Source organism: Arachis stenosperma, chromosome 2, assembly GCF_014773155.1.
Source record: "Arachis stenosperma cultivar V10309 chromosome 2, arast.V10309.gnm1.PFL2, whole genome shotgun sequence".
Taxonomy (NCBI): Eukaryota; Viridiplantae; Streptophyta; class Magnoliopsida; order Fabales; family Fabaceae; genus Arachis; species Arachis stenosperma.
This window is the reverse complement of record NC_080378.1, coordinates 114,837,364-114,854,173: the sequence shown is the minus strand read 5'-3', so window position 1 is coordinate 114,854,173 and position 16,810 is coordinate 114,837,364. Positions and strand designations below refer to the sequence as shown.

General features: G+C 27.0%; 1 protein-coding gene across 1 annotated transcript; it reads left to right on the top strand.

Annotated features, from left to right (window-relative positions):
- Positions 1-3,344: 3,344 nt before the first annotated feature.
- LOC130962253 (probable glutathione peroxidase 5) lies at positions 3,345-6,010 on the top strand. Its single transcript, XM_057888414.1, has 6 exons — positions 3,345-3,404; positions 3,601-3,677; positions 3,768-3,829; positions 3,949-4,067; positions 5,143-5,313; positions 5,858-6,010. The coding sequence occupies exons 1-6, from the start codon at positions 3,345-3,347 to the stop codon at positions 5,900-5,902; spliced, it is 534 nt and encodes a 177-aa protein (XP_057744397.1). The 3' UTR covers positions 5,903-6,010.
- Positions 6,011-16,810: the final 10,800 nt, after the last annotated feature.

The window sequence follows — 16,810 nt, the reverse complement described above, 5'->3', positions numbered from 1 at the left end:
CTAGCTCAATGATTCAATCAGCATGTCATTCATTGAAATATTTAAATCAAAATTAATTAATTCAATATATAAAAATATAATTAAATTAATTATGTAATATTAAAAAAATACATGTAATAAAGAAAAAGTTTTTCTAAATTTGACAAAATGCGACCAATTTAAATACAAGCACAGATAAAAAATCAAATTAGACTAGTTCGATTGATCGGATTTAGTCAAACTAATTATTGTGGTCTAAATTTGATAATTGTCAACTTAATTGCCGTATAATAAAATAACAAAAAATATATAGAATACTAAAGATAGACTGTGTAGATTACGGGTTATTAATCCGAATGACAATTTGTGTGTGCTATGCTATAAATCTGTGAAAACTGATTTTCATTTGTTTTTCGATTGTGATATCATTTGACAGGTGTGGTGTGCTTGGCTGCTTGCCTTTAGACGGCGGTGGAACTTTCCAGATACACTAAAGCACCACTTTGAAAGCTGGACGAACACATCGCCAAGAAAGGTGGATAGGAAAAGGTGGTTTATTGGATTCTTTGCTGTTATTTGGACCGTCTGGCTGGAAAGGAATGGCAGGTTTTTCCGAAATCAGGCCTCAAGTGTGGTGGAAATTATCAACAGATCGTTTACGTATCCGGAGGAATGGATTGGTGGGGAGCCCTTTGGTTGTTGATGGCCATGCCGAAGATGACTAGGAATTGTGGTTTTTTTATTTTCGATTCTTTTTCTTCAATGGCTTGGCTTTAACTCTCTCAGGACTGTAAATCAAGAGAAAAGCATTAACTTAATACATTTCGTTACCAAGATATTACATTAGCCATTACATAAGAAAGATTATGCAATTTCTTTTGTTCTTTTTTGATTTGGTAACACAAGTGAAAGCTACACATAATAAGTGGTTCATCTTTAAACAGCAGAGTTAGAAAAAACACATTTTAAATGCTATGAAAGATGGAAAAAATTAATTTTCTCAGAGTAACATTGAGCAAAAATCAGGAGAAGGGTTCAACTGTCAAAGAAATCATGTTTTGAATACATTCTTAAAAGAACAGTTATTGTAGAATGAATCTCCATTGTGGAGGAATGACTTCTGGTTTCTGCTTCATACATGTTCATGATCAACCTGTCCATAGAGAAATTTCAGTAAAGTCTGTTCCTTGATACAAACTGAAAAATCTAATCAAAAGAAGGTTCATTAAATAATGATTAGTAGTATGTTACAAACACAGTTGACACATTCAAGTGCAACTACAAAATAGTATGCTTTTGGTAACATAAGTAGTCCTTTTTTTTCTAGAAACAATCAGAATTTCAAGCATGCAGTTGAAGCTAAATCAACAAAATTATATCTACTGAAGTGTGGAACAAGAATAGATTGTTTCTCTCCCACATATGAGATTTGTGAAAAGTATGACTCAGCAACTAGAGAAAGAAAATCTTTCATCTCAATTGCGGAACCCAAAAATGTAACTTGACCATCTGGATGAACTTGTATCTTTGAACTTAGAGAAGGGTCTTGAAAAACATCTAGCAAAGGCTTCAGGGTATCGCCGATTTGATAACTAAGAGGTGTAAATAGTTGTTGGCACTCATCAATGTCGAAGCTGAAAATAATTGTGTTTGGGAATGTTGCTGCAACAAAAGATGAACGAAATTAAGCAAAATAGACTTTATCAGAATAAATTACATTTATCTCAGCATCAAATGCAGTCAAAAGAAATTTATCAGCTAATTGAATTATAAAGAAGACAAACATAGTGTAGAAGCTTTTGTAACCGGGTAAACACCAATAGTCAAACATCATGGTCATGCCTTCTTAATGCCGGTGCCTTAACCCACAAGTCCTTGGAGCTTATACTCTAAGCGAACCTCTGATCACCCTTCTGAGAGTTGAAGTAGGTCATTGGTGCCTTGATCAGCATGTCGAAATAACATAACCTTTCTTGTAACTACAATATTTCTTCATAAAAAATAATGATTACATTGTTCAACCTAAAATGAACTACAATATCCACATACCAAAATACAGAAGAGAAAAATTTACTATAATCAACTAAGAATAAGAGGATATTACAAGAATTTGAACTCAATTGGAAAAACTAGCCAAAGCTTCCACATTTGCCAAAAAGAGACAAAAAAGATTTAAAAGGCCCATCTACATAACTAATCTCTTTGGTTAGCCCAACTTTACCAAACAAAAAAGGTTTAACAGTCCGTCCCATCACTTTGGTTAGCCCAGCTTTACCAAACAAAAAAGGTTTTACAGCCCATCCCATTTCATATAAAATATTCTTAATTACAACAACTGAATTATCCTTAACTTAAGGGTACCTTCTTTGTCATATTTTATAATGTTCAAGAAAACGTGTGATAGTTAGAAGAAGAATGAGACGGTTAAAAGTACTATGTTTTCCAATGTAATTTACTAATTTAGAAAGTACAAGAGCTTATGATTATAAACAACTTTTGAAGATATTTTAGTTTAGCTACCTGAAGGGGGAGTAAAGAACCAACAATGATATCATATTAAGCAGAAGTTATAATGGTCTTGATAATGGAAAAAGAAAGGCTATATTATGGTACTTTTATCAATGCCAACTATCTTATGTATTAAATAATATAAATAAAGTAATAAACCGTTTTAGACCTTTCTAGTAATTTATTATACAAAAGCAACATTTTCATACAAGTCATACAAAATTGATTATTTCAAGTTAATGCTCCAAACATAAATTAATTATTTAAAAAAATTTAACTAATCACAAGAATTGTTGAAATTACTTCGGTCTCCTATTTTTCCTATACATTTCTTTCCTTTTTTTAGTTGAGTAATTTACATCCTCTTCATCTATGCTTCTATAAATTGGTTCATTGCACACGTTGTTTGCCTATAATAGTCACTAATCAGCACATAACATAAATAGAAACACGTTAAAATCAATAAATAGATTTTTTTTAGAATTCTTAACAAAATTTAACAATAAAAAAGCTAAAATTAAAAAGGTCAAGAGAACCACGTTATGATTCCAGGGTGTGACTTAACAAGGAAAATTACTTAAACAAACATGCTTTCAATAACGAAGAAACATCTTAGTTGTAATCGTGTAAGAAAACGATTACACTAAGAACCAAAAAAAAAAAAAAATTGTATAGTTGTTTGGTTTTATTAGTTTAATCAAACAGATTCAAAAGCTGTGCAGCCAAATCATTGAATCACATTGAAGAGTTGAGATTAAATAAATAAATAAATAAGAGAAAGAACAAAGTTTTGGCATTGAAATCAAGGCTAAGGAAAATTGTTATTTGCATCTTGAAGAAAAAGGTAAAGAGAAATAATGGGTGGTTCTCAATCACAACAAGTCACAGCAAGATCAATCCATGAATTCACAGTGAAGGTTGTTATAGTATAATGTTTTTAATCTCAATGTCTCAGTTGAAATAATGGGATTATCATTATTTTGCATGTTAACTTGCCCTTTTATCATTGTTATAATTGCTAATAATTATATTAATTAGAAATTAGAAATTGCAATAAAAAAAATTATGTGGGAAATTTGTTAAGAGAGTTAATATTTGTGTTGTTTCACACAGGATTCCAAGGGCAGAGAAATGAACCTGAAGGTCTTCAAAGGAAAAGTTCTTCTTATAGTTAATGTTGCATCAAAATGGTTATTCTCTTTTCCTTATAACAAATTTGTTGTTATTATTATCATTATTATTATTATTTGCAGTTAACTCGTTTCATTTTTTTTAAACAGTGCATTGGGTAATGCAAATTATACCCAGTTAACTCAGCTTCATAGTAGATACAAGGACAAAGGTATTTATGTTACCAATAATACATTTTTCAACCAAATTATATTATTAATTAGTGTAGCAAAAAAAGAGAGAAAAATTACTGATGAAAAAATTTTATTTGTTAAATAAATAATGTGTTAGGTTTTGAGATATTGGCATTTCCATGCAATCAATTTTTGAATAAAGAGCCTGGAACCAGCCAGGAAGCTGAAGCCTTTGCTTGTGAAAGATATAAGGCTACTTTTCCCATTTTAGGCAAGGTATGTAACATAATAGCCTTAATACTACAATATAATTAATCTTAGAGAAAATGCCACTTCCCTCTCCTGCGAGATGCTAAAATGTCACTCCCCTCCCCTCTATTTTATAAATGTACATTTTCCTCCCTTCTAACTTTTAAAAAACCTCCTCTTTAATCCATTTTAAATTTTTTGTGTTAATAATGTTAACTTTATCCATTTTTTATGAAAAAAAATTATTTTTTGAAAAAATATCCATTAACAAAAATTTTATTTTTTATCATTAAATTTTGCTTACCAAAATATCCATTAATAAATTATTCTTTTATTAATTAAATTGTATTTTTAACGAAATATTTTTAAAAAAATTAATAATTAAATTATTTTTTTCTAAGATACCTATTTTTCAATAATTTTTTAATTATTAAATTATAATTTTACTAAAATTTTTGTTAACAATTATTTTTATATTTACTATTAATTTTTTATATTAATATATATTATTTTAATATTAAATAAAAAATATTACCACTGGTAATATGTATAACAATTAATATTTATTGATATTGAAAAATAATCTTACTAAAATTTTTTATTTAATGTTAAAATAATATATAGATATCGAAAAATTAATAGTAAAATATAAACAAATTGTTAACAAAAATTTTGGTAAAATTATAATTTAATAATTAAAAAATTATTAAAGAGTATTTAAAAAAATAATATAATTATTAAATTTTTTAAAAATATAATTTAATCAATAAAAAAATAATTTATTAAAAAATATTTTATTAAGCAAAATTTAATAATAAAAAATAAAATTTTTGCTAATGAATATTTTTTTAAAAAATATTTTTTTCTTAAAAAATGGATAAAGTTAACATTAGTTAACACAAAAAGTTTAAAATGGATTAAAAATGAGATTTTTTAAAAGTTAGAAGAGAGGGAAATGTACATTTATAAAATAGAAAGGAGGGAAATATCATTTTAGCATCTCACAGAAGAGGGGAGTGGAATTTTCTCTTAATCTTATAACAATAAGCCTATTGATTAAGAATTGAATTAATTAATTTTTTTAATATATATGTATGTGTAGGTGCGTGTGAATGGAGCAGAGACAGAACCAATATATAAATTCTTGAAATCACAGAAAACAGGAAGCATGGGATCATCAAGAATTAAATGGAATTTCACAAAGTTCTTAGTTGATGAAGATGGCCAAGTTCTCAGGCGTTATAGCCCTACCACCCCACCACTTGCCCTTGAAGTATATATATTTCCTCTCATTATCTTATATATTATATTATATTATTTTATTAATTATATACAAAATATTACCAACTAAATCAATCACTTGTATAAATTATATATTAAATATGTATAAAATAACACATATATACATATATTTACATACAAATATATAATAGTTGATTTTTTGTATAGATATATATTTTTTGTTATCTTATATATTAGAATTGAATATTGATATTTGTTAGCATATTTATGGAAAAATATGCATACACGTAACTATATAGTATATAGATGTATGTTTACACATGATTACATGGTAATATTGTAGGTGTTTTTTATTTTTTATTTTTTATTTTTTTATGAAGTTAAAAACTTTACTAAACTTAATTACAAATGACTATATATTAACCAAAGTATTTGATACAATTGCCTGCTGTATCAAAAAATCTATATGAAGAAGCTTATGATTAGATGAAATTTTGTACTAACAAAATCATATATTATATATGTAAATTACCATGTGAAAATAATTTACATAAGTTGTTTTTCTTACTTGACAGATGGACATTCAGAAGGCATTGGGGTTGGTTCCAAAAGGTTTCTAGTTACTTCAAATGCAAATAATTGGCAGTGATGATAATGAAGACATCCTAATGTTTTAGATAAATATGTTGTCTTCCATGTTTCTGTATCTGTTTAATTTGATAATGAATCAAAATTATGTCCTTAATTTATTAATTAATAATTCCCATCAAAGAAAATCTGGGTATTATTTGAACTTGTTGATTATTCCATGGAAAATAATCATCAATTTCATTATGGTTTATCTTGTTTATTTTTTTATTTATGGATTTAATTTGTTCAGTGTCAATGTAAAATAATTTCATATAAAATTATGTATGTATTTATGTCCTTGCTATCAAGAACATACAGTAGTTTATTTCCATGGATAAAAATAGTCAACTTTTAATTTTTTTTTTTTATGGAATCAATGTATAAATTAGCTTTGATAGATTAAATATATAATTATATATTGTTAGGTTAACAAAATTAAAAATAACTTGACATGGTGAACATTTTAGGAACTTTTTTCTTCCCTAATATCTTTTTTATGTCTGTTTTTTTTTTAATACCTATGAGAAAATATTATGTCTAATTGAAAATCTTAAGATAATTAATTAAGGGATTTTTCATTTTATAAACTATTCGCTTTTTTTTTGTTTTTTTCAATGTGAGACTAATTTTATACCTACTCTTCACACTTATAACATTAACAAAAATCATAACTTACTTTATGATCAAATAATGTCTCATGATATTTCTTATAGTGGCAATGTGGCATCATAATCCCTCACAAATTTTCCTTAGATATCTAAGACCAATTTGAATGAAGGCATGGACAGCATCATGGTTACATGAATTAGTGCACTCAATTATTTTTGTTTTGCTTTGTTGTGTCTAAAGAAAATGGTGTTTTTTCATAGCTATCTATCAATCTTAGTGTTCAATGAAGACAATCTTTTTTGATACAATAATAATATTGGAAGTGATCAAAGTTGAAACTTTAGCATACAACCGTTGAAGTTTGATCCGGCATGTAGGGTACATATAGTCACACACTTCAACCACAAACATCTTATCTCTTCTTTCTTTTTCTTTTTTACTTCAATTTCTATTAAGACAAGGATATCAAAGAATGCTTGTTGCTCCAAAAATAAAAGGCATGATAGCTACTTTTAAGCACAAAAAATCTTCAAAAATAAAAACAAATTTTATTTAGCTTGTAACTTATCATACCAATTTTTTAAGGACGTAACAAGTTCAAATATTAGCATCATAAGAATGAAAATAAATAATTATTTATTAATGACAAGTATATCTTGATTGATCAATATATTGGCTTCAAATTTGCATAAGATTTTGTTTTGGTGCAAATATTTTCAAGATTTACTTTAAATATAATAATATATGGTATAAAATTTGTTACTCTATTATCCAATCATGATTATTCATGTATTCTACATGAATTATTATACTTAATTGTTTCTCCCATTACTTGAAATAAAATAGTTTTGGTTTTGCATGAACGTTTTTAATTTTCAATTTTTTATTTTATTGTTTCTGTAGTAGAAGTCGGTATATAATAAAATAATAGTAATAGTCATAGGTACAAAATCACAAGAGTTAATGCACGTGGGCTGGGTCCCACATGATAGACAAGTCATCAAACGCAGGCACACGTGTAATTCATATAACCAGATAACTCATTGGGCTGGGCCCAATAAAGCCCACTATGTCTAGTTTTGGACCAACAGTCAAACTCATGTGGGCCTAGGTCCTTCAATCTGATCAGTAATCATCACCTTTATATATGACTTGCACTATAATATTTCCACATCAACTCAATTATATAACAAGGTATTATCACAATAATAATAATAATAATAATAATAATAATAATAATGAGGTATTTGGAATAAAAAGAAAAAAAATAACACCAATTCCGTTTTCACAATGCATTTTTCAGACCGAAAAAGCGAAACAGCTTAACATTGCATATTTAAACTCATTAAAACTCGATTCACATCATTATGCTCGATAAAAGGATATTCATTTTCTATGCATTGACTCGATTTATGATACTATCGGAATAAAACAAGTAAATCTAAAAAAAATTAGGGGTTAAATTCCATTAATAATAAGTAAATCCTTTAATTTAATATGTAAATGTATGTTAAAAAGTATTGATTGGACAAAAATATCAAAGTCTGAGATGACCTAGAAAACACTATCAATTTAAGAAAGCCTACTTAGATATTGAGCATTTATAAATAAGAAATGAGTTTTTTACAATAGATAGTTGTGTAACTCCATAAAACAAAATTGAGTCCATTTTCTTACATATATACTTGTATTATATATATTATATAGTTTTTCGACCTACTCTTTCGTATAACGAATGAAATAACAAAAATTGCATAACTTAACTGGTACCTATTCAGACTTGTTAGTATTTGATGAAATTCAATGCGGAGACTGGACTTCGTAAGATCCACTAAAATAAGTGAAGTGGTCTAATACGGATTCCATCTTTTTTATTTCACTTAACTTAATAGTATTAAAATGCATTTATTTTATGATACTATCGGAGTGAAACAATTAGATCTAAAGAAAAACAGGAGTTTCAATTTTCCTGTATTTTTTATATATATTTTTTTGCATTTTTCGTAGAAATTTGATTGCCCTAATGAATAAGCTTTTAATGCTGTACAAAAACTTCTCTTTTTTCAAAGAGTTTTTTAGATTTTTTTTATCTTAAGGTGCGTTTCTTTGGAATGATCATGCAACTTATATAGTTTTTTTATTGCTACAAGTCATGTGAAAGACATATCTTCTGTTCTGTAAAACAAATAGTTCTTTTATTTGATTAATTAGTCATTTTTTATTTCTTTTTTTTTTTATCTTTCTACCTAAAGTAAAACTTTGAATATTATAACACTTTTTTTCAAAATTTTGTCAAACATAGATATCTGTTTAATGTAAAAAAAAAAGAAATTAGTTCAAAAAAAACTAATGCTTTTGTAATAAAAGACAAAAATTCTTATTTATTTAATTAGGTCATGTCATATGAATTTAAATTTACTGCATATCAAACAAAATAAACGAATGTTTTGATTTGATTTGATAAATTTTGTTTTTATGAATATCTAAATAGGACAAATCGCCCCGTGGATATCTTTGCTTCGAAACAAAATTATTAGAATTAGACTCGATCAACTGGAATGTGTATTATCAATATAAGGTATCTTTTAATTGAAAAGAGCTATGGACTTGAGACAAAGAGAAAGAAAGGTTTATTTATAAAAAAGAAAAAAAAGATAAAAAATGAAATTTGAATCTTTATCTTTAGAAAAATTTAGAAAAAATCTACATACTAAAAGTAAGTTGAAAGATGTATCTAGGAATTAGTCCTTTCAAAGTAAAATCTCCCTAGATACCCAATATATATGAGATTTTAATTCACAAGTGAACCAATTTAAAAGAGATCTAAAGTTAAGAATTTCTCAATACATAATGTTGCTCTAACACCCAACCAAAAAACTACTGCAGTATCAATAAAAAAATGGTTGTTGATACTGGACGACGAAATGGATTTTGAAATTTATTAACATTCTCCAAAAGGATACTGTTAATAATTCCGCGGGTATCGAAACCATTAAAAAAAGCCCACTAACTTATTGGGTACTGTACGAAATATTTAAAATTAAAAAAAAATTATCATTCTGACAATATTTTCAAAGGATTTCCAAATAGATCCACGGGTTCTTAATTATTGATGATTCTAAAACTGCTAAACCTACGTTACAGGCGATAGTACCTAGAATAACTACAGGTTTGACCATGTGGATTCTCCATAATAATTATGACTCATTTCTTTAGCCAATTTCGCTCTTAATATAAGTCAGAATTTTTTTTGTTATTGAAATAAGTGAATTTTTATTGATCCATCATTTGAAAGAGTCTTTTTTTTTGTTTCTATCATCAAATAGAAAGTATCTATTACTACTATTTTTTTTTACTTGTTATTGAATAACTAATTAATTCAACTCTTTCTTCAATAAAAGGAGGGTAATAACAACCAATTTGGGTTAGTCGAGTAGTCAGCTCATTCGTCTGTTTTAGCAAGTGTCGAAAATTTGAATCCCGCCATATGCATGCAGTAACCCATTAGCCAGTAGTAAATCCTTAAACAAAGTTTAGATTTGCGACAGATTAGTCATCGATTTATTAGGTTTTTATTATTAGATTTTTTTTAATATCTTCCACAATCACTTTTTTTAAGGTTGGCATCTAATTTTTATTATTAGATTTTTTATATTTTTTATATTCATTATCTAAATTATTTGATAATTTCATTCCATATTTAAATTTCTATTAATTTTGACATAAACTAATGTAGAAGAGACTTTCATAGTTATCGATCTTATTAGTGGTTTATATATGTTATTAATTCTTATAAAAATGGTTTACGTAATTTTGGTCTTTTCTTCCGTTTACTTTTTTATTTTTTACACAAAATCTTTTGGTGATCTCTGAATTTTGATTAATATAATACGATTTTAGCCTCTTTTTAACTAAGATTGTTTAATTAGGATATTTATAGGACCAATAAAATATTCTTAAAATAGTTATGCTGTAAGAAGCAAAAATTTATAAAAGACTATAAGTATTTTAAAGATATATATACTAAAATGATACAGTAGATAACAAATACATAATATTGAACAGAAATTAAAAAATAAAAAATAAAAAATTACAAAGACCATGAAATAATACCCTATATATTTACGTCGACTAAACAAAATAATCAAGTTATATATATATGCCACGTTTTCATTTATTTCTTTTGATGTGATATCATGTACACCTGTAATTGTGTTGAACGAAATTAATAATTAAATATTATTAGATAATAATTTAATTAAATTTATTAAATTATTTAATAATTTTTAATTATTAACTTTATCCGAAAACAAACTGCACGAGCTTTCATCATTATTTACAATCAAGACTTCTATTAAAGTAAAAACAATAATTGTATACAATTCACAAAAAATTATAGAAATAGTGGACATACACTAAAGTAATGAGCAGTTTCCACTTACTAATATAAACGCACATATGGAAATTCTATAGGGATGTTATAGTCTACTAATTAGTAGGAAAATGCTATTTATTTAGTTAGAATTTGTTCATATTCTGGTTCATTGTTATGGCTAGGTCTAACTATGATAAAAAGGTTTAAGCTAAAGGTTTAGTCTTTATTATTTGACCGATTCTTTTAAAGAGGTCGGATTTAACATAAGTTAACAGAGTTAAATAAATAATTATTCTCTAAAAATTTTCACTCACTTTTAAAAAAGAGATTTTAACAATTTCAAGATAAAAGAGCGATTATTCATCATCAGAAGTGAAACTACCTCAACGATAGTTATTAGTCTATCACCTATAAATACATTGAAGCACTTAAATAAAACTAGGTCCAATACATTTAAAACCTGTTTAATCCCTTACTAACTTAGACATCGGAGTATCTTTGTAAGTATCATCCTCCATTTGTTCACATACACAACTCGAACAGCAATTTCAGACGTAAACCAAATCAAAAACCACCCTCCTCTAACGCTTGAACCTCACAAACAAGCCCAATCACTATCCGATTTTAGATAAACCCCGAAACAAATCTCATCCTATCATCCAACAATAAATTAATAAAATTTATTTATTAAATATAATTAATATTTATAATAATCTAATAATAACTAAAAATACTAAAAATTACTATCCCAATAATTTCTCACAGTAGGAACCTTTTAGGAGCAGACTTCTACATCTTACAAGTACTTCCGGCAAAATTTACCTTAATAATAAATGGCATGGAAGAAAAATAAATAAAGAAATAAAGAAATAATGTTTCTTTTTAATTTGTTAAAGGGTCTTTATCTATGATACAAGGACATTGGTACGAACATAATACGACATGAAATACATCGACACACGAATTTTAAAATTTTATAAGACACGAGGATATGCATATACAACAACAACAATAATAATAAAGTCTTATCCTATTAAGTGGGATCAGCTACATGAATCAAACGATGTTATTGTGCTCTGTCATGTATCATGTCTACAAAGAGACCGTTTACATGTAGATCTCGTTTGACCACCTCATAGATGGTCTTCTTAGGTCTTTCTCTGCCTTTCGCCCTTTGTCTATCTTCCATCCTATCCACCATCCTGACTGGATGTTCTATCGGTCTTCTTCTCACATGTCCAAACCACCTGAAATGCGATTCAACCATCTTTTCTACAATTGGTGCTACTCCAACTCTCTCCCTTATATCTTCGTTCCTTATTTTATCCAATCGCGTATGACTACTCATCCATATCAACATCTTCATCTCTACCACACTCAACTTATGTTCGTGTTCCCCTTTAGCCGCCCAACACTCTGTACCATACAGCATAGCCGGTCTTATAGCGGTGCGATAGAATTTACCTTTAAGTTTTAGATGCACTTTTTTGTCGCAAATAAAATCAGATGCACTCTGCCATTTTGACCAACCTGCTTGGATCCTATGATTTGTATCATGTTCAATCTCTTCATTATCCTGTATGATGTACCCAAGATACTTAAAACTTTTAACTTTTCGTAGGATATATATATATATGAAGTATTTTTTAGATAAATCGTAATGATATTTTAATATTTTTTAGATAAATTGCATATATATATATATATATATATATATATATATATATATCAAGTATTTTTTAGATAAATCGTAATGATATTTTAATATTTTATTAATATTAAAATATAAATTAATTTTTTAATTATATAAAGTATTTAAAATATTTTTTATTTTAATAAATAACAATATATATTATTTTTAAATTTATTTCAAGAATACATGTTAACAATAAGAAAAGACACGTTGATACATACACGATGGTATTTAGATGTGTTTAAGTGTATCCAGCGAATTTTTTTTATTTTTTATTATTAAGACACAGTTAAACACAACAAACACGCGTATCAGACAAATATCAATAAATATAGTGTCCGAAATATATCTGACACGCAAACACCGTAACTCAGCAAAATGTCCATACTTTATATTTAGGTTTTTACCATGAAACTTCTTCAAACTCTAGTAACAACAACATTAATTAATTGAATGTTATTGATGGAGAAATTGATGTGGATTATTTACTTCTTTATAAGTTTGAGTTTGTTGATGATGGGTGTGCCGGCAGAGATAAAGGGTGGGCATGTCACGTCGATGAGCATGATAAGGAAATTGTTATGCACTTATATCACACAGCACGTGACTATGGCTTCCATTGGGGGGCAACCCCTTTGAACCTTCAAAGTTAGTTGTTTCATTTGCATTGAATCATTGTGTTTGTTGTGGAAAAGCATCTTGTGTTTTCTGTCTTCTCAACATCATCAATTCATCAATGTTTCGATCAATTGAATCTGTAGCCATAACTTAATTTTCACTCCACACATTCATTTGACCCTCAAACTTATCTTCCTAATTGATGGGATTTTTTTTTAAAAAAAAAGAAGTTTTTTTGAAGTTATTTTAATGATTTTATCATTGAACATGTTTATAATATAGTTTATTTATTTTTGTTTTCAGAAAATACAAAGTTAAAATGATGATAAACATTCTCTCTATATATATATGGGAGATTGATATATAATATGAATATACGATTTTGTCATGTTCATTTTGAATATGAGAGGTTCAAAATTTTTCGTAAAGTTATAAAGAGATATGTTATGTGTATGTGGAGAAAATATGTCGAATAAATAGACAGAAGATTATTTTTGGATGCATGTGTATTGTCCTATACAAATCTACTAGATAGTTTTGTCCAAGTCTACGTGCTAGTGTTATACACAAATGTATGTATGATATTAATTATTTAATTATCACAAACTCAGTGTCTATTTATACCAATAAAATTTAATGGTAATTAAATAATTAAAGAAATTTTGTTAGAGTAGTGGAATTACAAAAAAATAATCTAATGGCAATAGAATGATCTAGCCATAGATGTAGCTTCTATTAACCAACATATCTATAATCTATTATCTATCTATTATTATATCATATCGTATCATCTATCTTCTATTATATAAAAAAAATATAAAAATAAATTAATATCAGAATTATCTTTTTAAAATATTATTTATTATATATATTTATAAAATAAAACATTTGAATAATTTTAAATTTTTTATTATTATCGGCCTATTAATACACTATCTATATATAACAAGGATTGAAAAAATTATAATACACAAATTTATATTCTTGAAATGTCATTTGTATAACCATATATATATATATATATAACTTAAGATTTTTTTAGTTTGAATTAAAGTATTTACTATCTTGACTAACCTAACATTTGTTATTATTTAATTTTACATATTCAATAGACAAAAAAAGGATTAATATGTCTATTAGGTTAATAGTCTGTTGATCACATTATTGTTTAAATTTGTTTTTTTTTTTAATTAAAGAAATAAAAGGAATTGAAACGTCATATGGAGTTTTAGGTCATTTAGTGTCTTGTAGGTGTGTAAAGGAATTTATGTAACATGACAAAGGGAAATGTCCAAAATCTCCGAGCATCGTGTACATGAGTCAGCTTTCTTCCAATCAGAATAATGTTGGAAGTTTTGTCATGTGATTTATATCAAACCATAACTTCATTCTTGAACTTTCATCATAGTAGAAACTAGAAACTAGAAACCCACTTTCTCCCTAAAAAATGCCACATGTTATTGAAGCTATAGCTCCATTTAGAATTTGTTTTTCAGATTATATTATAAATTTATTTTGATACACTATGAGTATAAAATAATTTTATACGTATATTTAATAACATAATATTAAATTAGTAAAAATAATTATTTTTTATATTGATTGTGTGAATAATCATAAAAAAAACAAATATAATTATATAATTATATAAAACATTTCACATTCTCTGTGTATAAAAAGTAAACTCTTATATTATCATATGATAATGATTATTATTTAGTTCATTTATCCACCTTTTGGTTTGCTATTATTTTATTTGGTCTATAACTAATCACCAATATGATTAGACCCTTTTGCATAACTACCATTACTCCATTAGGATATGTCTTTATTAGCAACCAACTTATGATAATTTTAAACAATGTATACTATTATACATTATCACTTTATTATTGGGCTATTTATTTTTAGTTAAGACGTCCTTTGGTGTATTGATCTAGTCATACTAGAGAGAGAGAAAGGGGGCGGGGGAGAAATATTATAAAAAAATTGTGTTGTTAGAAAGTGATAAACTTTGTTAGAATCTGGTTGATTTTCGTTAAAGACTTTATATATATATATATATATATATATACCTCATTTTTAAAAAAATGAGTGGATTCATAGTTTAATTTTACCCTAAAACTTAGTTTAAAAACTAAAAGTTACTTAACATTTCTAAAGACTATTATGATCATACATTCATACTCTCTAACGATATAAAACTTTTAATAAACTTATAATTAAGAAATTCAATTATTAAACAAATTAAGATTTAATACTAATTTACAATCATATATAGTTTATTATTGTCATTTTTATATCTTGACTACTAATAAAAAATATCACTATGTATTTATATATATTTCGTATTATAACATGTATTTATATTGATAATTGATTTAATGATTTTTTTTTGTGCACAGAGCATATTGGGCTTCAATAATACATATTAAGATTACTTAACAAATGAAGAGAATAGAAAATGGAAGATAAAGATGTATAAAAATAGAAAAATAGGCATAAAAAATGGATAGCATTAAGAATGGTGGAGGAAACAAGGGTAAGGCCCTTAATCAGTAGTAGTGGATGACAAGTCACTCTCAAAGGCGTGTTTGGCAAAGGGGACAACCTTCATGCCTGTGACTTTGTCATCTTAGGTGGACAATGGGACATGTCCAATTTCTCCAAACCATTTGGGCCCCACAACAACAATCTCACACACCACAAATTTTCTTCCTTTATTCATCATATCATATCTTCAACTCTCTTCTTAGTTCCCACTATTATAAATACATTGCCCTAGTACAATTATTATTCATACCATACATACATTATAGCTTCTTCACTCATTCATTCATTCATTCAACTTCTCTCATTTTCTTCACAAAACCAACAATTCAAACAATGGCAGCTAATGTATACTCTGTTAGAAGCTCCAAGATTCGTTCATGGGAGAGGTGTTCCAAACAAGTTAGGCAACAAAGGACAAGGCTTTACATAATTTGGAGATGCACTGTCTTGCTCTTGTGTTGGCATGACTAAACTCTCCCAATCTCGCCGGCTCTGCTCGCGGAATGTCAAGTCCCACATCGGTTAAGTTTGGACTAAGAAAAGAGTACATATTTTAGAATATCTATAATTTTATTCTCTTAGAAATTTAGATCAAGATGTAGAGGTGGATCTATTGATTTAGAATTCTTCAATTTGTGGTGAAGCTGAATTTGGGGTTCCAATTTGTGATTACTAACCATATACTTTGAGATAAGTAGTAGTGATGAAATTGTATTGTTGTATTATTGTACCTTATGGAAATTAAGTATAAGTTTTGGGGGTGGTAGTACTAGTAAGATAATCAATACTAACAAGGTTTTATATATGTTAGGTTGTAGGGTAGGTAAAGAAATTAAAGTAGGAGCTTAAGAGCAAGATTCATAGTGAAATGTGTAAGCTATGAACAAGCATTGTATTGTAAATAATTCAAAATTGAAGATGAAGATTATATTCCTTTATATTATGACTTCATCAACTAAGCCCTTGATTCTCAGTTTTGTTTAGTATTTTTTGTTTAATATTAGCTTTTAATTATTGCTATTGAATCAATAGTTGCAATGTGCAAATTTG

Coding starts and splice junctions, on each gene's coding strand:
- LOC130962253 (XM_057888414.1), top strand. CDS start 3,345: ATGGGTGGTTCTCAATCACAACAAGTCACAGCAAGATCAATCCATGAA. Junction 3,405..3,600: donor TCCATGAATTCACAGTGAAG/GTTGTTATAGTA, acceptor TGTTTCACACAG/GATTCCAAGGGCAGAGAAAT. Junction 5,314..5,857: donor CCCCACCACTTGCCCTTGAA/GTATATATATTT, acceptor CTTACTTGACAG/ATGGACATTCAGAAGGCATT.